Source organism: Engraulis encrasicolus, chromosome 22 (genome assembly GCF_034702125.1).
Source record: "Engraulis encrasicolus isolate BLACKSEA-1 chromosome 22, IST_EnEncr_1.0, whole genome shotgun sequence".
Taxonomy (NCBI): domain Eukaryota; kingdom Metazoa; phylum Chordata; class Actinopteri; order Clupeiformes; family Engraulidae; genus Engraulis; species Engraulis encrasicolus.
In genome coordinates this window covers 15,183,403-15,208,365 of record NC_085878.1, presented here as the reverse complement: position 1 = coordinate 15,208,365, position 24,963 = coordinate 15,183,403, and the positions used below count along the sequence as shown (strand labels likewise).

The 24,963-nt window shown below is 43.4% G+C and overlaps 1 protein-coding gene across 2 annotated transcripts; it reads right to left on the bottom strand.

Annotated features, from left to right (window-relative positions):
- Positions 1-510: 510 nt before the first annotated feature.
- On the bottom strand, positions 511-23,503 carry slc22a31 (solute carrier family 22 member 31). Of its 2 annotated transcripts, none has more exons than XM_063188714.1 (9): positions 22,944-23,503; positions 18,898-19,001; positions 16,577-16,731; positions 12,001-12,169; positions 11,156-11,301; positions 8,648-8,756; positions 7,506-7,720; positions 4,292-4,403; positions 511-2,437 (listed from the first exon to the last, which is right to left on the bottom strand). In XM_063188714.1, the coding sequence occupies exons 1-9, from the start codon at positions 23,331-23,333 to the stop codon at positions 1,927-1,929; spliced, it is 1,911 nt and encodes a 636-aa protein (XP_063044784.1). In that variant the 5' UTR covers positions 23,334-23,503; the 3' UTR covers positions 511-1,926. The 2 variants fall into 2 exon arrangements, with proteins under 2 accessions (XP_063044784.1, XP_063044783.1); XM_063188713.1 differs by having other exon boundaries at positions 2,321-2,580.
- Between the last annotated feature and the right edge of the window lie 1,460 nt (positions 23,504-24,963).

Below are 24,963 nucleotides of genomic sequence, written 5' to 3'. Positions count from 1 at the left end.
AAAATGCAGTGTCCCTGGAGAACAGGCAAAAGTTTCTCTTGGCTCACCACTCATGTGCTGCTTTATCAGCGTGGCGTTATAAATACTGAGAAAGACAGCCATCTGGTGGCCAGTAGAGGACATTACAATATAACTGGTACTCCAAGGGAATTTCTCCACCTACAGTATGTGTCTTGCATACCTCACTATATCTCTTTCTCTACCCCAATGTGACTATCCTCCATACATTTGATTTTATTTCATTTATAACGTTCCCCTAGTGTTACCCATACCACCCTTGGGCATCATTGGGATGCTGTGGCACAGCGCGCTAAGCCCCCCACATTTGGGCTTGCATGCCCACCCACAGGGACCCTGGTTTGAGTCCTTTCCCGATCCTCCCCTGTCTCTCTGTCCCATTTGCTTCCGGTCACCATCTTCGACTGTCCTGTCAAATAAAGGCATAAAAGCCCCTAAAAAAATATATATATATACAAAAAAGATACAACTTTGCCGCCGTCCACAACCAAGAACGTGAAGAAATCTTTTATAGAGGGTATAAAAAAATAAAACTGAAAGAAATAAAAGCGGATGAGGGTCAAATATGATGGCTTTTCACAAACAATACATTGAACATTTTGTAGGACACCTGAGTGTTGACATAATTATTGCTATTTGTAATATTATCCTTGCTATCGCCAGCATCAGCTTTCACAGTTGTGAAATAGTTTCGGACCCTACACATCTTATGTGGGTATGTATAACGTATGCAAGAAAATGCACTTATAAAACAGTAAAGTATAAAAATGATAGACTATTTACTACTAGACTGCATGCCTTTCACAGTAGGTTATTCCGATACCAGGCATACAGGCTACTTTGGTATTATTGTTGTTTTTGGCCAAACACATTCCCCTTCAGCTGATCTATAATACATACATCTTAAGGACTGATGAAGCGCTTGGGAAACTTATCTGTGGGTCTGGCTCCAAACTAATGTTTCACTTAATCAAAAAGGCCCAAAAAGGAGCAGCCTCTCACACACACGAAACTGCTTGTCACAGTCATGTCATGTTCAATCACTTGACAAGAAATAACGAATCAAAGACAACATTCAGAAAACATTAAGAAAGGCTGATGCGGAACCCCATGGCACTTTTTTCCCAGTCACGTCCAGCTGACCAATCCATGCGTCATTGAGTGCTTTTTGCCCTGTGACTTCTTCCACCCAACCCCAACCCATCTTGAAGGGTTGAAGTGTGTCTGTGAGTGGATGAGGAGGGAGAGAGAGCACCCTTCAGCAGGCAGAGGCAAGCCAGTGGAGACAGACGAGGAGGTGGAGATATTAGATCAGGGAGCAAGCAGCACATGCACACGCCTGCCCACCCCGGGTCACAAGACTCGCCATCTTAATGGGAAGCATGAGATTTTGCGGTCGTAATAAATGGACAAGGAATTGGACTCAAGTGACCGTGGTGGTGGAGGCTGAAAAACCCTGAATAGTTCTGCAACAGGCTCAGAGGAAGGAAGGGAACATGAGGAGAGGGGAGGAGAGGAGAGAAGGAGAAACAGAGTGCCTTGTGTGCAGGATAGACGAATGGACCAGCAGAGAGGTATTAGTCAGAGAGAAAGTATTTCTCCACGGCATATGAGAACACATGAGAAAATGACATACAGCTTTCCGGCTATACCAAACAGTGACGTATCAGTCCTTATAGTCTGAAAAACAAATTTAAATATAATTACACAAAAAGTCACAAAATCATACAAAAATATATATATATCCAGTTTCACGCATGTCCGCCTACTCGTTGCTTGCAACGGAGTTATGTGTCGATGCAACTGCAGCAGTCATATTGTTACACCACAGTTCATTCCCCATGAGGAGAATGTCTTGGCAGGTGTGTGTGTGTTCGTTTTTGAAGAGTCATGCACAGTCAAAACACGCTAGGAGGACGAACCGTCATAATGCAAGCTCCCATTCTCCACCGCCCTGCCACCCCCCTGAGTCCTGCCCGGTACCACCCCGTTACTGGCTTGCCCCCTCAGCAGTGGCGTCGCCTGATGCACAGTCGTGCCGTTGGTGGCGGGTATCTTGAAGGGCAGCGTGTCCTTGGCCAGCATCTTCTTGGTGGCGCTCATCAGCCGGGCGTAGTTGTCCGGGTTGTACTCGGAGGCGGGCGCGCGGGTGGTGCGCAGCAGCGGCAGGCTGTCGCGGTCGGGCCCGCGCGCCAGGAAGAGCGGCGGGCGGCGCTGGCACTCGCCGTCCGCCAGCGAGTCGGGCAGCGGCTTGCGCTTGCTCTCGGGCAGCAGCATGATGCAGAGGATGGAGAGCACGGCGAAGGAGGCGAAGACCACGTGGTGCAGGAAGTAGCCGCCGTTGTTCTGCAGCTCCATCAGCGAGGAGGCCGCCATGCCCACGCAGCCCGCAGACATCACCAGGCCCAGAGAGCCGCCACTGTGGTCACCGGAGAGGGGAAGACAAGACAATATAAGTCACAAGCACTACTGTATATCCTGATGTATTTCCACAGCTCCATCATAGAGGAGGCCGCCATGCCCACGCAGCCCGCAGACATCACCAGGCCCAGAGAGCCGCCACTGTGGTCACCGGAGAGGGGAAGACAAGACAACACGTAAGACAGCTGCAGTCCATCGCTAACTATTATCCTTATGCTAGCCTGAAAGCAGGCCGTCATGCCCACGCAGCCCGCAGACATCACCAGGCCCAAACACCGGAGAGGGGACGACAAGACAACACATGTGCTGTAACGATACACTCGACACTATTTTTAAAATATATATTTTTTCACAATAAAACTATAAATAAAAACTATGATGGGCCCTGTCGTGGCCTAACGGTAGGGCACTGGTTTGCTACGCTGGCGACCCGGGTTCAATTCCAGCTTGGTTAAAAAGTGTATCACTACACTGCCTTCTTGCATCACGATACAGTATTGTGGCTCTGTGCATCACGGATTCTCAGTTCGATACAATATTGTTACAGCTCTACTGCAGTCCATCACTATCTTAATTTTAGGCCGAGAGCAAGCAGACATCACCAGGCTCAGGGAAACACTACTGTGGACAGAGGGAGAAGACAAGACATAAGTCACAAGTTCTATTGTATATCCTGATGTATTTTCAATGCTCCATCAGTGACAAGGCCGTCATGCACACAGCCCACAGAGATCAACAGGCCCACGGAACCACTGCTGTGGACAGAGGGAGAAGACAAGAAATGGCAACAACATTACTGGGTCAAACATTAAATTGTCCTTCAGAGGCAACGGATACTTTTGCTTACTGTAACTGTAAAAAACATGATTTTCATTTCTTTTAAAGTGAATGCATGGCAGAAAAGCCAAAAAACATTTTTAAAAAATCATGTTTTTCGCAGTAACAGTAAGCAAAAGTATCCGTTGCAGTGAAGGACAATTTCATGTTGGACGTCTTTGACTCAACTACTCTACAATAAACATCTCCAGGCCAAGGGACACACTGCTGTTGACAATAGAGGAAGGCATAAGTACTATATCCTGGTGCCTTTTCAAGACTCAAAGTAGTAATATAACTACGATATACAGTACATTCGCCCAGAGAGCCGTCGCTGTTGACTAAGAGAGGGAGACAAGCTTTGAGCACTACGTAACCACTCTAGGATACACATCTCCAGGTCCAGGGAACCGCCACTGTTGACAGGGGGAGGACAAGACATGAGAAAATGCTAGACAGCTGCAGTCCCTCACGATGTACACTATACTGAAGAATTTTTAAAAGAAGTAAAAACAACTCAAGATACAGAGAGTCAAGATACAAGTCCAATGTCCAAAAGTGCAGTGTTAGGCACTCTGTTACCACAACGGCATCACAATTTACTCTACCCTAACATGTTTTTGAAGTCCACCTGCAAAAGAGACTACTGTATCAATGTACCCTAGGTACACAGGACAGATATTTGTTTGTTTATGTGTTTACATTGCTGCTATAGGCCACACACATGAAATGTCTTTTTTTCCAGGGAGGTTTTCGATTTGGATGAGGAAACAGCTGCGTTTCATCATCTAAAACTGTCTTTGTGCATTTTCAAGGCTCATTTGAAGAAAATAACAATGCAACCGCTCCAGGGTACAAACACAATAAATACAGGTGTACATAATTCATAATATTGAATGTGTGTGTTTGATGGTGGGTGGGGTCTATACAAGCCTTACATTGTCTTTTTGTCAGGGAGGATTTGCAATGTATTGGAAAGGAATACTTCAAAAATGCTGATCTTGGCTGCATTGGAAAACAAATATCGATGGCTTACCGTACTACGGTGGGCATCACTTCACTGGCGAAGAACACGCTGAGCATGGCCAAGGCCTGAGACGACAGCAGGCCTATGATAGACAACACCAAGACCAATCCACCTCGCAGGTCTGGGGAGGGAGAGAGAGGGAGAGAGAGAGAGAGAGAGAGAGAGAGAGAGAGAGAGAGAGAGAGAGAGAGAGAGAGAGAGAGAGAGGAGGGGAAATTAATGTATTCTTTTTGTCTTCAGAAGGCGAAGGGTTTCAGCTTTCTTCTCCAGAAGGCAGCAGCTTGGCGTGACCATTTGGTATTTCATTACACAGGCTTTTGGTCTTCAAATGCGCCACATACTCCCACTGACCACAAGATGCACAACCTCAAACACGTCTGACCTAGTTTTGTTCCCCCGCTTCAACTCGAATGCCAGAAATGCTCCCTAAAAGACAAACATCACCAGCAATGGACTTGTTATATCTGTGTTCATTGGGTTTCCTTGGTATTTAAATGGTGGTATTTACTTTCAACTGGGCTTTTCTTGTCTTGCTGGATTTGTTCAAGCCAGACAGATTTCTGTGGTGTGCAGGTCATAAGCAGAGTATACAACACACTCATTTACAATCCAATAGTTGAATTAAACACAATTTCCATTCATCACTGTCAGCCAGTTATGTTGTTTGAAAATTAGTACAACATTCATCAAGGACAAGAGTGACAAAACATACACAAACCAATGTTTAGACAACGGTTGGTGGTCTCATATCATATGATGTGATTTCATATCAAAGACTCATGACAGGAGCCTCTTAGTGCAGAAGGGCCAGACGACGGGCCCGTTTACTCATCGCTGAAAAGACTCAACTACATCATAACAACATTGCCATAACATTACCGGAAGCCTTAAGTATCAGATTAAGACTTAATTATTACAATTTTGAGGGCAGCAAGGTTATAGACTGTCCGCAAAGGGGTTAAAGTGTATTTCTACGTGCAACAAATGCTTTGTTCAATAACACAGATGGAACTTACAGTAAATGCAAATGCAACGCAAAACTAAACAACTACAGTATGAGCCGGCACAAACACCCAATGTCCTTCCACTGTTTCTGGAACAAACCACCACCATTTTATCCAACAGCAACCGTACGCACTCGAATTCCTCTGGCACCAACATGGACACATGCTGGCTGTTTTTAGCTATGGGCTAAGCTTTACTGGGAGTTTCCATGTATGCCAGGAAGCACAGACCTCTGGGCAGCGCAAGCAGGAAAACAAGTATACCAGGGGGTTAGAAGGTGGATCATTCCCACACAGCCAGGTGTGCCAGAGTACAAAACAGCCAACAGGGGTACACAGAGCTCCTGCACTGTACTGTATACTGTGTGTCAACTGTAGGCCCTATGCTAACTCCAAACATTCTATGTTGCAGATTACATCCATGAAAGTGTGTGCTAAATATATGGTCACATTATAATTATTATTATATAATTATTGCATATATAATTATTATATGTTCATAATTAAATATATAATTGTTAATTATACAAACCCCAACTCCGGTGAAGTTGGGACGTTTGGTAAACAGTGAATAAAATCAAAATGCTATCATTTTCAAAACATTCAATCTATTCATTAGATGGGGAATAGTGAAAAGACAACATATTAAGTGTTAAAACCGAGAAAAAATATTGTTTTGGGGGACATATGTACTCATTTCTAATTTGATAAATGCAACACGTCTCAAATAAGTTGGGAAGGGGACAATAAAAGGCAGCAAATGCCGAGGAAGACTAAAAACAAAACAAAAGTCAACACTTAACAGTTAAATACATTAACCGATGAGATGATTTTATATAAAAACATTGGTAATTCCTATCTTGGACATGATTTCACCAGCTTAAATGGTGGGTGTATCCCTTGCCATGTTTTGCAATGTTTTCCTTTCTGTAGTGCTTACAGTGTGACAGGTCTTGACCAAAAGCCCACCATTTTATCACCTGCTGGTCCTTATGATGGAGCCAAACTGTTAAAACATAGTCGAGAATGCAATTTGACCTTACTATATGGCAGTAATCGAAGATCTCCCTTCAAAATATAATGCATGAGTGGCTTTTCATGCTGTTTAAAACCCATGTATACCATTCAGCACTGTATTTAACTCTACAGATGAGTGAGAACATCTTAACCAATGCACTACTGCACCCGCATGCCATCATGGAGGCTGACTTTTGAAGTTATCACTAACACAAGTTGAATGGTCCATTTTCACTGTAGCACAGGATGTGCAATGCTCTATTATTGTCAAAAATAATGGACTTCTACAACTTCTGCTGACTTCTGTAAGCAAAGGACAGTTTCCCATGTCTTCTGGGTCTATTTCAAGTGAGCTCAGGTGCTTAGGAGAATGTTACACCCCTGTATCATTTGCAGGCATTAAGCATTCTTAATATGGTCAATTTTCAATAGCTCTAATCCCTGGAGTGCTAGAGTGAGACTACAGCCAATATATATTTCATGATGTCATGAACCTATACAATGATTTTAATAACAAAAATATGTCTTATATACACTCAATTGTGGGAAATCAAAGGGAATTCAAAAATGTATGTAATAACTATGGTAATTATTCCCTTTGCATCTTTAATTCTGAGTGACTCAGCCTCTCTGTGATGATCTTATACCTGGACACCTATATTGTCCGTCAGTACAATTCATTTTGAAATGTTCTTCTTTGTTGTTTTATCTTATTTGGATGTTTACTAAATTTCACTGATCCCCGTCCCAACTTATTTGAGACGTGTTGCATTTATCAAATTAGAAATGAGTACATATGTCCCCCAAAACAATATTTTTTCTCGGTTTTAACACTTAATATGTTGTCTTTGCACTATTCTCCATCTAATGAATAGATTGAATGTTTTGAAAATGATAGCATTTTGATTTTATTCACTGTTTACCAAACGTCCCAACTTCACCGGAGTTGGGGTTTGTATTACTGTACTACTAGGCTACTACTTCTAACTACTACTACTACTACTACTAATTATAATATAATAAAATACTTAGTTTATATTAGCCTAGAAATGTAGACGCACCTAGCGGCCACAAGCATTTTGCTGTAGGGGTTTAGCTTGCAAGGCTAGGTTTATATAGCACCTCTCAAAGAACCCAAGGTCGCTTTACATTTAATATAGTGGTATAGAACCGTGTTACCAGGCAGAGAACACAACCCTTACACTGAGTGAGCGCCAGCAGCAGCAGCGATGACAGCCCTGTCCCTATGGCAACGAGCAGCAGGATGCCGCGGCGACCGAAGCGGTCCACGGTCAGGCAGAGGAAGACGCACGCCAGTGCCCCCGTCAGGACGCGCAGGAAATAGCTGAAGTAGAAGTGCGAGGAGTAGCCGTGCAGGTTACGCGTGAAGCAGTACTGGATTCCAGTCCCAATGAAGCTGAGGGAGAGAGCAAAGTGGAGGGAGAGGGAAACCGGAGTGGAGCGGACAGAAGGAATGTATTTATTAATTTATACCCAAACCAACTCCCTTGAGAATGAGATGCATCTTAATGGTATGCATAAAGTTCCATTCCATTCTATTCTATTCTATTTCATTCCATTCTATTCAATTTCATATGTGAACACTAAATGTGCCCCTTCTCCAACTAAGAATTGACATAAAGGTTGACTCGGCTACAAGATACAGTCTTCAAACAGAAAATTCATACAAGATATTCCACATGTAATCAGAATCTGCACATTTCGGTGATCTGCACTGTATGCAATAGGCTTTTTAAACAAATAGCACCATCTGTGGTACCCATTTCATTTTCAAGCTAGACATTACTGTGGATCATAAACTTAAAGCTGTGAAGGCAAAAAGATCCATACATGTTTACTGTATCTGCATTATAGACCTAAACATGACATCTTCAGATAACCTCTGCACTGGGATGATGTAACTAGGGTGGCACCCCAAGGCACCTGTTTGTACTCTTGTAAACAGGAGAGAGGGGCTTCATGTTCCAACGCCAAATTCTGGACATTCTAGAACTGAGGACTAACAGAATGCAATGATCCCCCACAAAATAAGGGAGGATGAGATCTGACAGAGAGAGAGTTAGAGAGAGAGAGAGTTAGAGAGAGAGAGAGAGAGAGAGAGAGAGAGAGAGAGAGAGAGAGAGAGAGAGAGACTGTGTGTGTAGTTCGCAAGTCAGTTTGTGTGTGTGTGTGTGTGTGTGTGTGTGTGTGTGTGTGTGTGTGTGTGTGTGTGTGTGTGTGTGTGTGTGTGTGTGTGTGTTTGCGCGCGCATGCGTGTGTGTGTAGAGCTAACAGGCAAGTGTGTCTGTGTTGTTTTGAGCAGGTCATGTCCATGGAAACTCACAGTGTAAGGCCCAGGATGAGGCCATTCCTCCAGATGACTCTGGTGTGCCGCAGCTCCAGTATACTGTGGTACTCCGTCTCAGTCTCATCTCCATAAACAGAGTCAATCTCTACAACACACACAAATACAGACATTTCATAGTCAATATCTAACAGACAAACACATAAATAAAAATACATATTTCATATTTCGCTAGACAAACACAGAAACACATTTCATTGTCAATCTCTTGCAGATAAATAAATATTTCATAGTTGGGTCTCTCTCTTGCAAAACAATTGCACTTGTCAGAGAAGCAACTACAATACAACAGTAACAATACATAATGCAGCAAAGGGAATATACACGTGTAGCAAAAGGGGAGTAGAGTTGTTCCACCACGACTTGAATCCAGACCTACAGCAGTACAACCTGGGGCTCTGACAGATACAGGAACCTCACTGTGGTACCCAGGTTCGAATCCCTGCGGGGCAACTCTACCCCCCTTTGCTACAATATGGTTATTGTAGTTATATATAATATATAATAATGAGGGTCACCTAACATTGTCCAAAAATAACCAAAAGGGAGGAAGTAGTTTGGTAAAGGAAGGAATGATTGACCAACATTGACAATGAAATACACTTAGAACAGAGAAGCTCTCTAACAAGTTGTGGAAATGTTAATACATCCAGTTCCCAAGGAGAACTTTCAAATAGAATACCAACTTTTTTTCTGCAATGCATGAGGAAGCAGATTTGAGGTTAGTTGCTTGCTGGGTGAGTATTCTGGCTCACAAATGCAGCCACCAAGGAATGTGGAGACACAACAAATTAGGCAACGAGGGGAAAAAATAGCCTAATGAGAACGTGAGAAGAAAACGGTGCATTTGGCACACCTTGCAAACTACGGCAAAATCCCACACAGTACATCATGTAATTGGACACGGTATCTCTCTCCCTCTCTTTCCCCCCCTTTTCTCCTCGCTTAACCTCTTCACAGGAAGAGAAAAAAATGCAGCAAATGCCTGGTTTCTGCCAGACTTGATGACATGAGCTAATGTAATGCAATTTTAGCCCTGAGCTGGAACATTGGAATTGAAAGCGGGCAGTCGGGTGGGAAAAAAAGCTCCACAAATACAAAGAGAGACTTCATGGGGCTCAGTGCGTCGGTCAGGCAGTTAAACGTCATATTCTGGTCAACGGTGGTTGGCTGCTATGCCGGCTATGTCTTGGAAAAGCTCAATCCAGTTTTTCTCTACGGGTTCAATGAACTTGCCATGCTACACTGGAATAACACAAATATGCTGGACAGACACAAACTAAAAATAATGACAACATGTTAGTGTGCTGCCAAGTTTTCAGTCTGTCAGCACTAGGGGTGGAACGGTTCACAAAATTCACGGTTCGGTTCATATCACGATATCAAGGTCACGGTTTTCGGTTCTCTACGGTTCTTTTTTTTTAGTTCATGATAAATGGTGCACTGGGAATATTAGACCATATGTATATAACTGCAATTATAAAGTGATGAAGCACAAGTTGAATCTGCTGTCGTCAGCCTTTCAAATGCCCTCTTTCAAGTGGCTAATAGAAGCAGACTTATCACTAAATATCCTAGATATGGTTTGTATAGGCTTATAATGTGAAAATGGTGTGATTTTAATTGTGTCATTCTCTGATTGGTCTTATATATACTAATGTGTTAATCAGAGAGACTGGATAAGATAATCCTAGAATCTCTGCTTTACATATTTTTCTGGGCAGTACATGAATTGCGGTTTGCCACGGACTGCATTTCACGGTTCAGTATGGTGTGTGAATTGTACGGTTTCGGTTTTCGGTGCGGTTTGTACCATCCCTAGTCAGCACTGCACACCAGGAAGTATTCAATTGGCATGCATGTGACCTGCATGTAGTTACTGGAAGTTTTTTAGTCATCCTCAAAATGTGCCCTTGTCATCTCTGTCATGTATACGCATCTCAGAGAACATGGACAAGGCTACTGCCTCAAGCAGCAATGATGACATTTAAAAAAAAATCTATTTATTAATTTTCTTGGGCCTTTCTTGTCATTTTTAGAGGAGACAGGAAAGCAATGGGAGAGAGAGAGAGAGACAGGGGAGGATCAGGAAACGACCTCGGCCTGGAATTGAACCTGTGTCTCTGGCACACCAGTCAGTGTGCTAGCTGCTGGAGTTAAGGCCAGGGCCTTGAAAGACAATTTCTGCTGCTTTTAACAACACAATAAGAGACACACACAAAGATAGATGGTACGCAAAATGTCTTGCATGTTTATCAGTGCTGATGTAAGATTGAAGTAAGTCATAAAAAGTCATGAAGTAAGTCATAAAAAGGACCAATCTCGAAAAAAGACTTGACTACTACAGCTGCTAAACACAGAGTCTGCTAGAATACTCTTCATCTTCTGTTGCCACTCTTCTTCAGGCCCTCAACTTCCCCAGAACAGACAGCATACAAGATAGAGGATGGATAGTTATGGTAAATCCAGAGAGGAGAGAGAATTTACCTGAGAGCAGCGTCTCGGCTGGGAAGAGCTCCACATTGAGGCAGGCCCCGTTCCGCCCACAGAAGGTCTGAAGAGCCTTTTTGGCCTGAGGGATCTGACCTGTGGCCAGAAGCCAACGCGGAGACTCTGGAAACACTGACGAACAGCTGTACAGAGAGAGAGAGAGACAGACACACACATAGAGACACACACACAGACGCACACACAGACAGATAAACAAAGAATTTTTGTATTTGTTCCAAATGTTTATTTATGAGACATTAAATGTGTGCATTGATTTATTGTATTGACTTGTAGTGGCAGACAGAGCAGCTTAACAGACACGTATACATTATACAGGCGAGGCGAAGAGAGGCAAAAATCAGTGTTCCATTCTGACAGCTCAACTGCCATCAAGTTGCCACAGTGACTCAAATGGTAACCGTTATGTTGCTGATTTGACAGGCCACCGCTGGCAAAATTCGCTCCTCATTTGCATAATATTAAACTTGGTCAAATAATTTTGCTTCGCTCCACTCCTGTTCGCTTGCCTTTGCCTCCCTCATAGGAATGGGTGGTGAGGTTCACTTTGCTTGGCCAGATTCGCATCTATGTGTCCCTAGCGTAATACCAGAGAGAGTAGAGAGAGAGAGGTTCCATTGGCCCATTGTTTCCGGGTTCTATTATTGGGGGGGAAATCCCCCTTTAGGCAGACCTAGGCAGACCTAAGGACTGTTCTATTCAACGCTAGGAGCATTATGACACGCCCCTTTAGGCAGACCGGAACCTGGTCATGTTAGGTGCCTATAGAAACCTATTATGTTGGCATATCTCTATATACTTAAAGAATCTCTGGTAATACTCACCACCAGTAGGAGATGATGAGGAGCAGGGGCACGGTGGCCACGGCCTGCAGCACTGGCCAATCACTGCACACCACCGCCAGGCCCGGCAGCAGCAGCTCGGCAAACACCGCGAAGAACACGCTGACCATGGACACCATCAGCCGATGGGGCGGGTCACACAACTCCAGACCTACAGTAGCCAATAGAAATACAGGATACAGTGGAGGGATGAGTCGAGTGTGTGTAAAGGTATGAGGTGCTTAAGTGTATGTGTGTGTGTATGTGTGTGTCTGCCTATGTGGGGGTATGTGCAGGCAAACACTTACATTAGCCTATCATTTATTAACATTATAATGCACTTGACATGCATAGGTGTGTTAAATGATGACTATCTGGTTTGAAAAAGAAGGTGCCCAGACTTATAAACATATATACACCCTTATAGACATACTGTATAAACCCTCCGAAAAGCAGCGCAGTTTCCGACAGACGGACCAAGCGACATGGTCACTGTTATGTAGTTGCTGCACACACAACAAAAAGAGAACAATGTCAAACAGGAAAAACATAAAAACAAAGTCCATATCCTTTGCACCCTAGTCATTTAAGAGTGGGGAAACTTCTGTCCTTCAGTTAGTACTGGTCTTCACAGCCTGTATGACCTTGTGTTTACAGTGCACGGTCACACACAAACACACACACACACGCGCACGCGCACACACACACACACACACACACGCACACACACACACGCGCACACGCACACACACACTTCAGCGATGAAAACGGAAAGCAGGCCTCATTTCCTTTCACTGGCTTACAGCATCCTTCCATTGTTCTAGTACACACTATGGGATCCAACCTTCCAAATTCAGGCCTTTAGTGAGTGCATCATGGCAAACCTCTCTTCCTCACCCCCCCCATCCTCCTCTCCTCCTTCACCTACGTAACTGCTCACTCCTTTCAGCCTCGCCTGCTATCAATTCACCAGTGGCCTCTGAAGAATTTACAGATGCGTGGAAGAAGCATGTAACTGTTAGTTATGTGGTTGTGTATGTGTGTGTGCTGGCCCTGGTTGTTTCCGTGCTGTACCATGCAGGGATGTACTCTGACCACTGGTGGGGAGGAAGGAATGTTAACAATTTCTGACAGAATGTCTTCAAAAAACGTGATCTAGGATCCTTACTGTGGATAAGTGTCTGTCTCTCTGTCTATACCTTGGTCTCTCAGTCTCCCCGGCCCTCTCTCTCTCTCTCTTTCTCTCTCTCGAAGCAGTGGTTAAGCTGGCCTTTGTGAGGAGTAGGATCCCTTCGTTACTCACAGTTTTCAATATGTCACATCCTTCAAAATATACTGTACTGTACTATACTGTACTGCACACTACTGTAGAGTACTGTAGAATAAAGTAGAGGTAGAGCTGAGCCCGCCCAAAATCATAACACTGGTGTTGACTCAAACAGCTAAGGCCCCATACTGTTACGCTGGGAACCCGAGGTTGATCCTGACTCGAGGTCATCTGCTGATCCTCCCCACCTCTCTCTCTCCAAACAAATTTCCTGTCATCACCAATAACATAGACATAAAAAGCCCCGAAACACGGAAAATAACCAAAGTTGTCGGTAGTGGATTGAGGGAAGATGAAGGGAAGGCCTATGGAACAGAGGAGGAAAACAAAAGACTATAACTACACTGACACATGACAATCAGTGGAAGTTTACAGAGGGAACGGCACAGTCTAATGGCCTGACAATTTACAGTAACAAGGTCAGGACAGGACTTCACACACTTGATATCCTCTCATGTTCAGTAAGACAACACACAGAAGAAGGGAAAAAGGGGTGATGCAAAGGGAGAGAGAAGGATGTAGAGAAAGGCAGGAAAGAGAAAGAGACAGAGGGAGAGTGTCAAAGCAAAACACAGCAGAGAGCAGGGTTTCCCCCAGCACTTCATAGTTAAAGCAGCCACCTCCCCTCTCTCCCACCTTGACTAGATCACCAAAGTTGCTTCACAAAAAAATCTTGGAGCTATTCAACCGCAACACATAACTTCTGATCATGAAAGAGTCTGATTCCGGCTAACCTCCTAGCCACCTTTGCTAACAAAATGTTCTGAGGGAAACACTGCAGCGACAGAAACAAACAGAGGAAAGCCAGACCACAGTATGAGAGTCACCAGGCCAGCCAAATGCTGTTATGTTGGCACCACTAGAAGTCCCTCTCCTCGACCTCAGTCAAGACGCCACCATGGCGACAAAACACAAGTGGAATTCAAGGGGCAGTTGTTCAAGCAGCTGTCTGCTGTCACTTAACTCACAGGTTAACCCCTGGCGTGCTGGGGGGACACCCCCACCAATGGGTGAGTCTACCCCTGAATCACCGGCAACATGACACTGCTGAGGGGTCTGACTCAGTGTGTGAGACTACACGCTACACACTGTTCTTCCCCCAAGTCATAAACATGTGACTTCACTGAAGTGAATGTTGCCTACACTGCTTATACAGTGCCCACTCTAACCCACTCTGCTAAAGCAGGCTCTTTAAATGACTCAACCACAGACAGGACTGACTTCATAGGAGTCGGTCCCTCACGGATCTGCTGAGTTGTATGTGACAGGAAAAGGCCTGTGTGTATGGAAAGGTGTGTGTGAGAGAAAGAAAGAAAGAAAGAAAGAAAGAGAGAAGAGAAAGAAAGAGAGGGAGAGAGAGAGAGAGAGAGAGAGAGAGAGAGAGAAGGGGGAGAGAGAGAAACAGAGACAGACACACAGATAGATAGAAAAAAGAACCAGACAATCAATGAACAGGTGATTGTAACTGTGCAATCAATCGATGAAATTCACAACAATGATAATGAAACTGAACAAACTCCACGTGAGCAGCTCCATGAAACACCAGGCTCCCATGACACCCAACAACAGGAGGAGCTGGAGCAGTCGCGTCGCTTGTTGTCTATGCTGCTTGGTGCTGTTTACATACTGCATATTATCCAACCATGCCTGTTCAGCGCTGACATTAGCAACTCGCTACCATTTCCCCTTCTACCGTCTCTCTCTCTCTCTCTCTCTCTCTCTCTCTCTCTCTCTCTCTCTCTCTCTCTCTCTCTCTCTCTCTCTCTCTCTCTCTCTCTCTCCTCTCTCTCTCTCTCTCTCTCTCTCTCTCTCCTCTCTCTCTCTCTCTCTCTCTCTCTCTCTCTCTCTCTCTCTCTCTCTCTCTCTCTCTCATTAAGCAGGCAACAGGATATTAACTCTTACATGGTGTAATGTTGGGGGATTCCTACATAACCATGTCATAATAAATAATGTGCATTTGATCAGAAAGCACAGGTCCACGACAGCTGTGCAGACATGGATGACATATTCGAAGTCTCCCGGTCTATGAATATCTTCAAAAGAGGCATTGCCATGGTCCATGCGATGAGCAATGATACCAGGTAATCTTCTGAGTGATTAAACCTTACTGTGTAATCATGATGGCGATTTACTACTTTTTCCATGTCAAATAAAAAGTGCTTGTCTGAGCAGCAAGCCAACGAGCTGCCACCGAGCTGAGAGCCTTTTGATATAGTATACGTATGCAATTTAGGCTGTTTTGGTATTGGCCAGCTACTTGCATAACATTCTGCCAAAGGTCACCCCATCAACACGATGTGAAAAGATCAACAATGTGTGGTGACGTGCTTGTTAAGCGAGGCCAAGAAAAGTCAGGAAGAACACAGGAAGAGGGTTGTTTAAAAAGGCCCGGTGTTGCTGATAGCTCCTTAGCTACTGTGCATGACAACGGCTGCTCCGGTGAGCCAGGCTGGCTGATGACCCATCTAGATAATACATGTTTTTTTTGTTTATAAACACAGTGTTGTGAGGAGGGGCAAGACACTGGCAGCCAACCACGTTAGCAAATTTTTTGACCGACAGTGGTTTCCAACAATCAGAGGTTGAGTTGTGCGCAGTCAGGTTCGCGCAGTCGGGAGAACACTAAAATTGCGAACCCATGTATACCAATAATGCAAAAGTGGACATCGAAGGGGACAGAGTGGGTGGGACATGGAGTATGTGGGTGACAGTGGCACTATGGCAGTTTTCCAGAGAATGCTGATGAGTAATAACAAGCCTTGCTGTAAACATGTGTTAACCAGTGCATTTGCTAATAGCAGAGATATATGCCTTCGGTCTTCAGGGCTTCTTCCATTAAGACGAATACTTGGAACTCTAATTAAACTGAGCCAGAATTGTTATTGTTCCATCTATGTGATTGTTATCCAAGTTCCTGGAATATCCCATTACAGTGTGGCGACCTGAAGACACTGTGTGTGTGTGTGTGTGTGTGTGTGTGTGTGTGTGTGTGTGTGTGTGTGTGTGTGTGTGTGTGTGTGTGTGTGTGTGTGTGTGTGTGTGTGTGTGTGTGAGCAATGTGCATGTGTGTTGGTATGTGCATGCGTGCAAGTGTTTGCAAGAGTGTCTGTTTGCATGTGCATGTATGCATGCCTGTACTGTATGTGCGTGTGCATGCGTTTACATGTGCATGACTGTGTGCATTTCTCTATGCATGCATGCGCGCGCGTGTGTGTGTGCGTGTGCGTGTGCGTGTGCGTGTGCTTTCCTTACGGGCTATGTATGATGAGAGGAAGACCCCGGCCAGCATGGCCCCCTGGGACAGTCTGAGGAGCAGGAAGGCCACTGGGCTGTTGGAGACGCACACCGCCACTCCCAGCAGCCCCGAGAGGGACACGGACATCAGCAGCGCACGCCGCCGACCCAGCCTGCAAACAAACATGCAACACACAGAAATAAATACTTCCACACACACACACACGCACACGCACACGCACACGCACACGCACACGCACACGCACACGCACACGCACACGCACACGCACACACACACACACACACACACACACGCACACACGCACACACACACACACACACACACACACGCAGCCCGGACAGGGACATGGACATCAGCAGGGCACGCCGCCGACCCAGCCTGGACAAAAACACGCAACCCACACGTAAATAAATACACAAACACACACACACACTGCCAGCCCAGACAAGGACACGGGCATCAGCAGAGTACGCCACCGACCCAGCCTGGAAACACACATTACATTGCACTTACGGTACGTAGCTGACGCTTTCAGTTATTCAAAGCGACTTACAGCTATTATTTTTCAGGGTCCCTGGAGTGGGGTTAGGTGCCTTGCTCAAGGGCTCTTCAACCATGGATGGAGATGTAGGGAGAGGTCAGGGGGGATTTGAACCTGCAACCCCTTGATTGAAAGACCAACTCTCTAACCACTAGGCCACGGCTGCCCACACACACAGACATGTTATAATCACACACGCACAAATACGACGTCACGAAGAGTGCTATAAATATGTTAAAATGATTACATAGATATATTTTAAAAAGTGCTATTTCTACACTATAACCACATTGTTGTAATAATAACATTACCAGGGGTGATAGTGAAAAAAAATCCTGAGCCTGAACTTTTTCCCCTGCTCTAACAACGACGACGACAAGATACTGCATAGTGACGTAACGTAGGCCTATTTTGACACATTATTAAAACATTTAATAGCCTGTGTATGACCATTATTCAAGCCTGATAGTAGAAGAAAACCCTAAACCTGTAACACTTTCTGAGATAAGAATAACCTAATGGCTAATTATTATCAATGTTTTTATTTTTGCAAACTCTGTCAAGTCTGAAATCAGGCATGGAGCCTGAATACTATCAGCCCTGCATTACTATTAGCGGTTTCTGTCAGTTATTGTAAGCATTTTTTGGTGATTTTTTTTCGCCGGGGGCTGAGCCATCGCCACCGCAAATGGGGCAGGGCATTAGAGGGGACGTCGACCGGAGCATAAACTCATTGTAGGACCACCACTGTGAATACATATCTACACATACATGAACAAAACTAAACACAGGCACACACAGGTGCACACAATAAATAAACACACAAATACACATTCACAGACGCACACACACACACAAACAGAAACACACACAAACGTGCACACAACTATACGCATTTCATTAAGTAGCATACAGAATAAAGGAAAGGAGAAACAAACTTTTGCTAATTGCAATGGGCAATGCAAAATCAATGAGGATTCTGCTGCTAATTTTTTTTTACCCTCATTGAGTTTCAACGTCCAGCATTTGAAAGACCCATGAACAAAAAATGTTGGATTAAAATGAGGGGTAAAACTGTAAGGATGATGCGCTTTCTCACACAGTGTGGAGGGAAATGACAAAACAAAAAATGAGCTCATAGCACGTGGATCTTGATAACAAATTTGACTTTTCTAGTACATAATTGGGCTGCAGCTAAATGACTTGCATGACAGGAAGATAATGCAACAAGTCAGCTTTCCTTTACTTAGTCATCAAAAAGCTGGTGCTCACATAGATGAAAACATATTGCACAACTTTGCTGCCGTTACTCACAGAGCATCCAAATGTAATAGGTCACGTTGTAAAATGTGAGAGGGCATTGTTGTTTTCATGAGCAATTTCATCTGCATTGCCCAAGTGGTCACTTCATAAAACATAACACCAATGAAAACAATTAAAATTGCAGAAACAGACACGCCTTTGGGACTTCAAAATGATTGAGGACACATAGTCCTGTAAAAGTTTTTTTTTATGCACCTTCATAAGGGTCATTGCTGTGTTTTAGTAGCAGACATCAGGTGGTATAACCACAGCTATTGCAACTCTAGTATGAATTAAACCAATCAATTCATCAATGCAAATGAATATACAAGCATTTCATATGTTTTTAGATAATTCAAAACAAAACATTTAATTTATACAAAAGCTATGGTTGTACCACCCTGATGTCTGCTGGTAATAATGTCAATGACCCTTAGGCCAATAGACACGCAGGAGCAAGAGAGCCTACTGTACCAGTCACAGATGGTGCCCAGAAGAATGTAGCCCAGGATCCAGCCCAGCATGAAGCAGATATGCTGAAGAGGAATCCTCCAGTAGTTTCCACACACAAGGTTCCACTGGAGAGAGAGAGAGAGAGAGAGAGAGAGAGAGAGAGAGAGAGAGAGAGAGAGAGAGAGAGAGAGAGAGAGAGAGAGAGAGAGAGAGAGAGAGAGAGAGAGAGAGAGAGAGAGAGAGAGAGAAAGAGAGAGAGAAAGAGAAAGAGAGAGAGAAAGAGAGAGAGAAAGGTTAATAATGTTCAGGGACCTATATTGGGAATATCAGTGAAGTACAAGAATGACAGGATCCCAATCATCTATAGTTTGGTACAAGGGAGTAGAGTAAGATCAACATGGCTCATTTAATGTGAAATCAGACACTTTGGGGCACGACCGACATGGATTTAATGTAACATTTTTTTTTTTTTTTTTGCCATTTTAAATCTTTTCAGTGGTAGAAGGCATACTATAGATTCTATATTTTCTGAAAAACAACTGGTACAAGGGGTAAGACCAACACTGCTCATCACATGGCTCATCACACTAAATCAAACACTTTGGTGGCCAAAATGAAATTTTACGAGAAATTACCCACAAATTTGGTGTCGTTTGGAAAGATGCAGACAAACACTCTTTCCATATGTTGTAAAAGTATAGGAATGACAGGATTCCAATCATCAATACATCAATATACTTCCCAACAACAACAGGTACAAGGGAATATGGTAACATCACTATAATCCAGTGTTGTTTAGACAAGACAAATATTGTCTCCTCATGAGCATCAATGAGTGCAAAGACCATGAAACTAGCCCAAGATTCCAGATGTAATCATCTCTATCTTTTATCAGCTGCTTGTAAACATTCAGTTGGAAACTGTTTGTATGAGAGAACTGAGTGACCTTATTCTATTCTTCATCTCAACTAGGAGACCTTTGCAAATAGAACAACAGGGAAAAAGCGTCTCAAGCCATTTCTTGAAAATTAACATTGAGAATCCCCATATAAAACATAAACAGCCACAGTAAATGGAACCAAACATCCTTTAGACGCGATTGATGGTCATTTTATACCAAAAATTGCTGGAGAGTTGGAGTAGGACAGACAAACTTGATCCATGCTTTTATTCTTGCGATGATGCATCAATGGAGAGAAACAGCAGGCAGTTCTGCAAATATCTCTGAATTGTACATAGTGATATAGTATATAGACCCCATTTTCTGTTTGGACATGTGACTTAATAGGGCTGTGCATACATTGTTGGAGAAGAATCGACCACGTACCGCACATTTGTAAAGAAACTAGCCAGGTGTTTTTTTCCTAAATAAGAAAATGGATGGTCATGATAACTTCAGATATGAAGTGGGAAACACAGACATGGGCATTCCTGATAGTGTCCTCAGTCCAGTCGGTACATTTCATTTCTTGCAACCACAAACATCTCCTATGCTTCTGGAACAGCCTATTCCCGCTCAGAATAGCGCAACAAGTGTACTTTTTAGGATTGTATTTTTTACAACTGTTTCACGCTTGTGTGTGTGTGTGTGTGTGTGTGTGTGTGTGTGTGTGTGTGTGTGTGTGTGTGTGTGTGTGTGTGTGTGTGTGTGTGTGTGTGTGTGTGTGCGCGTGTGTGTGTGTGAGTCAACAATGCGCAAGCAATCAGTGATGACCTAACTTCTGAAGGGGTCAATACATTACAAGACCAGGGGGTGTGGGACAGCCCAAAATGAAGAGTCTCGTTATTACCAACTTTCAAGGTATGGAGTTTTCCTCCTCTGTCTATCAGGAGAAGGGCCGAGACAGGAACAGAAAGGGGGGCATTCTCCTGTATGTGTAAGATGGGCCATCACTTGAGGGGTAGAAGACTGGTAGTGTACCCCATAGGGATAGGAGCTACCTAATACCCATAGTGGCAATAAGTACTTAACATTTGTTTTAGGGACAGATGAACCACAACTGAATTTGCATACCAAAAGAACAAATATGAAACAACTATGAATGTTCAAATGGAACATATTTGTCTCAGATAAGCATGAAAGCGAAACGGAATGGATACATGAACTCTAACGTGAATGTAACTCGGCAATGAAACAATTCTTCATAAGGAAGGCCTATTTGTCTAGCATTATTGATGTATGTATACCTAGTTCAGTTATGGGTGCAAATTAAAAGTAAGAAACGTAAAAATGACCATGCCAAGTCTGTTTTTTGCCAATTTAGGTTGAACAAAAGGAACTTTGATTCCAACAATAAAAGGTCAGAGAAAAAACAAATTGGACCAAGCGTCAGGTGCCCAGTTGAGAGTTACCGTGTAAAGATCAACTTAAAGTGGGCAAGAGTTCTAGAAAAGTCTCTGGATCAGAGGGTTGTTGATTTGAATCCCATCCTTCACCTGTCTTCGCCCTACACCTGATATTAAGTGCCCTTTAGCAAAGTACCCAACCCCACATTGCTCCAGGGAGTATAACCAATACTCTGTATCTGAATAAAAGTTGTCATGGGTAAAAGCATAAGTGTAATGTAATGTAATGGAAAATGCTCTCGAAGATTATCCAACCAGCATCAAAAATGAAAATATTCATGGATGCACACGTGTTCATGTTATTTTTAGAGCAATTTTTAAATGATGGACAAATGATGAGGCGTGGTGTTGGCTACCATGGGATGAATTATTACACGTGGAACACAAATAGTGTAGCAAGTTAAGCTTTTAGAGAGGTCTTCAGTCAGACCCTGGTCTCTCTCCACATGTAGGCCAACAATACTGTATGTGAATTATCTGGAAAGATTGACCACCACGCATGGTCTATGGTAGTGTTTCTTCAACGGGGGCGGTAAGGGGGCGTTGGGGAGCCCTAGGGAGTGCGTTGAGAAGGATAAAGTTGAGAGAGGGTGGTGCTGAGTTGTCATTGGAGGCATTAGTCCATTTCATTTTTTTCAATAGTAAGGGGGCATTGACAGGCTTATGATAAAGTCAAGGGGGCTTTGGGAGACTTATGATGAGGTCAAGGGGGCGTTTGTACAAAAAAGGTTAAGAAGCATTGTCCTAGGGCAAGGACAAAAGAACCTGACGTCACGGAGAGGCATGGGGACGAGGTCAACTGACTCAGGAGGACCAGAGGGGGCCTAAAACTGTTTCCTGCTGAAAGGGAACAAGGGATGCCACTTCACGTCATGGACACAAACTTCCTTTGCCCATTTTACACAAATGAATGACCAACAATGTTCATCTGTGTTTGCATTAGGGTGAACGGTTCAGAGTAGACGGTTAGAGTAATGGTTCAGATAGGATGTCTTTGTTTACCAACATCCCCTACGAATATTTACTTGATGGGATGGGCATGTGTGCAGATCCAGTTTTGTGAGGTACTTTGTTAAGCTTGGCAATCTTATTAGACATGCGCCAACATGTGACAACTTCCTGAACAAAGATAGTCTTCTATATAATAAAGGAGTAACAACATTTGGGGATGTACTCTCAAGTCCTTAGCTTAGTTTCTAGTTGACCTACATCTGATTAAGTCTACATATGGGGAAACTGGGAAGGAGGTGCTTCCATCCTGTTGTGTAAGTATAATTGGGTAATCAAGAGGGGAAAGGTTAAATTAGTGTCCCAGTCAATTGTTATTGAGAGAACATATGTTCAAGGGTTTATTTATTTATTTATTTTAATCTAGAGCTAGCTAAAATGTGTCAGAAATTGGCCCCTCCAAATAGGTCTATTTGCAAAATAATAACAATATGAGAGCAGAGCATCCTGCATGGTATATAAATCAAACCTAGGATACAAAAAGTTGATACATTTGTGGCATATCTTTATTATCTAGATCTCGACATCTGTTTTTAAATACATCTGGGCAGGACTAAAGATAGCCTAATTTTGTAACAACAGTCAGCAAGTTCTTCACAAGTTTTATGCAGGTAGCGCAGAAACACTTTTTTTTCTTTTTTTTACAACAAAAAGTTTCAGTAAGCCATAGTCTATCCTTCACAGCTGTTTCAAATCTATAAATTAAGACAAACCTCTGTCACGAAATTGCCGTCAAGTCCAGCTGGTTTCGCATATTCCCATCCTTTCGTGCAGGGAACTTTTTCTCTTGGTATGTTGTCCGTGACATTGCTACTGTTCGAGTACCTGTACAGCTCACAGTGGCTCAGTCCGCCCGATTCCTCGTCCCAGGGAATGGTGAAGTTGAGGTAGGCTTGTTTGGAGAAGTTGCTGGGAAGAAATCCCCACGGTAAAAGGCTGGGGTCTGGTTTACAGTGGTAAGACTCGGGAATTAAAGTGTAAAAAACGTCACAGAAGAGGTTCAGTGTCACCGCAAAGTTTGGGAACCAGCTGAATATAGTCACCATGCGATTGTATCGTCCATAGCCTCCGATTTGTGGGTAAATTTTTGTCTCAAAATCCATGGTCTGGCGCCCACCACACTGGTGTTAAAGCGATAGGCGGTGAAGCGCGAGTTTAGTACTACTGTGATCGGAGGAAGCTCAGCTGGCTGTGTCGAAGTGGGAGGATCTCACAAGTCAGCTGGTGGCAAGTCAAGAACTGTGGAGTCTTTTCAAAGAACTAGATTCACTTATGAAGCGACCGTGCTTCACAGGTAGGCTACTTATAACAGTGAACATAATTTTAATTATGAAGAAGGTGTCACCAGCAACGTGCCTGTCTGTCATTTACTGACCATTAAGTTCCTACGGGAATAATGGCAGGTGTGCAAGATTCTATTTTGAGCTAGGCCACACGTTTGTGTGACAGCCAGGTTAACTGTTTGCACGTTTGCCACTGTAGCCTACTTTCCACTACACTGCTCAATAAAATAAAGGGAGCAAGAAAATACAGAGCAACTCCATGTCAATTGCCTATGCCAGAAATCAGAGGTGGAAAGAAAATGTGTACTCAAGTAAAAGTATCTTTACTTTGCCTAAATTCTACTCAAGTACAAGTAAAAGTACCTATCTAATAATCTACTCAAGTAAAAGTAAAAAGTACTTCACTTAAAATGTAATTTGAGTAAAAGTTACTTAGTTAATTTTAATTAGCTTTCCTCTTGAGAATGTCATGTTTATTTTTCTTGAATATCGTTCTCCATTACCTCTATCTCTTGCTTGGCACCAGCCATCATCCAATACATTGATACAAGATAGTAAAATAGTGGAAATGCTGTGTGCCATCCTGCACAATCTTTCATTTCCGGCGGATTGTGGCATTATTGTGCATGGCATTTTGTCGCTCAGTCATTTTTTTTTTACTCAGTACTCAGGTCAGGTTCCAGTGTAATTGAGTAAAGTACTTGGGTCAAAATGTACTCAAGTACAAGTAAAATTATTAATTTAAAAAATTACTTAAAAAGTACAAAGTATTCATAAAAGCTACTCAAGTACAATACTTGAGTAAAAGTAATTAGTTACTTTCCACCCCTGCCAGAAATGCCTGGGCCATTACCACCACACTTCTCAAAATATTGTTTTCTGAGTCCCCTACATCTAAATCAACAGGCCTGTAAATGACAATCCTGAAATTCTTCAATCATCAGTCATTAGAGTAGACTTAAAAATCAAATGTTTTTGAGTGAACCTTCCAATGATAGAATTGGGACAGAGTTGGGTTCTCATTATATCGTATTAGGTGGGAGCCCCTTTCAGATGACTTTGTTTCGGGCCTAGTCGAAGCTGTCAGCGGCCCTGCAGATGAGAGCAGGTTCATAAGCACATATGAACGATGTGACAGTTCTGGAGACACCACAGACAATCATGCTGCCTGCAACATCACTGATCATGATCTTTTTGGAGCTGCGTCAATGCTTTGTGGAGGAATTTCTTTGTGCTACAGCCAGAGGTACCTTGACTGGCGTTAGGCTGAGATGCTCAGATCCAGATCCTGGGAGCATCCTCAGATCCCTTGCAGGCGCAGTGGGCCCTGGCTTCCTTCTCATGCATGACAATGGGTGCATCTCAATATTTGACCTTGCCTCCTCCACTTGCCTCCTCCACTTGCTTCTCGTCATGATGACATCACTGACAACAGCATTATATTTCAATA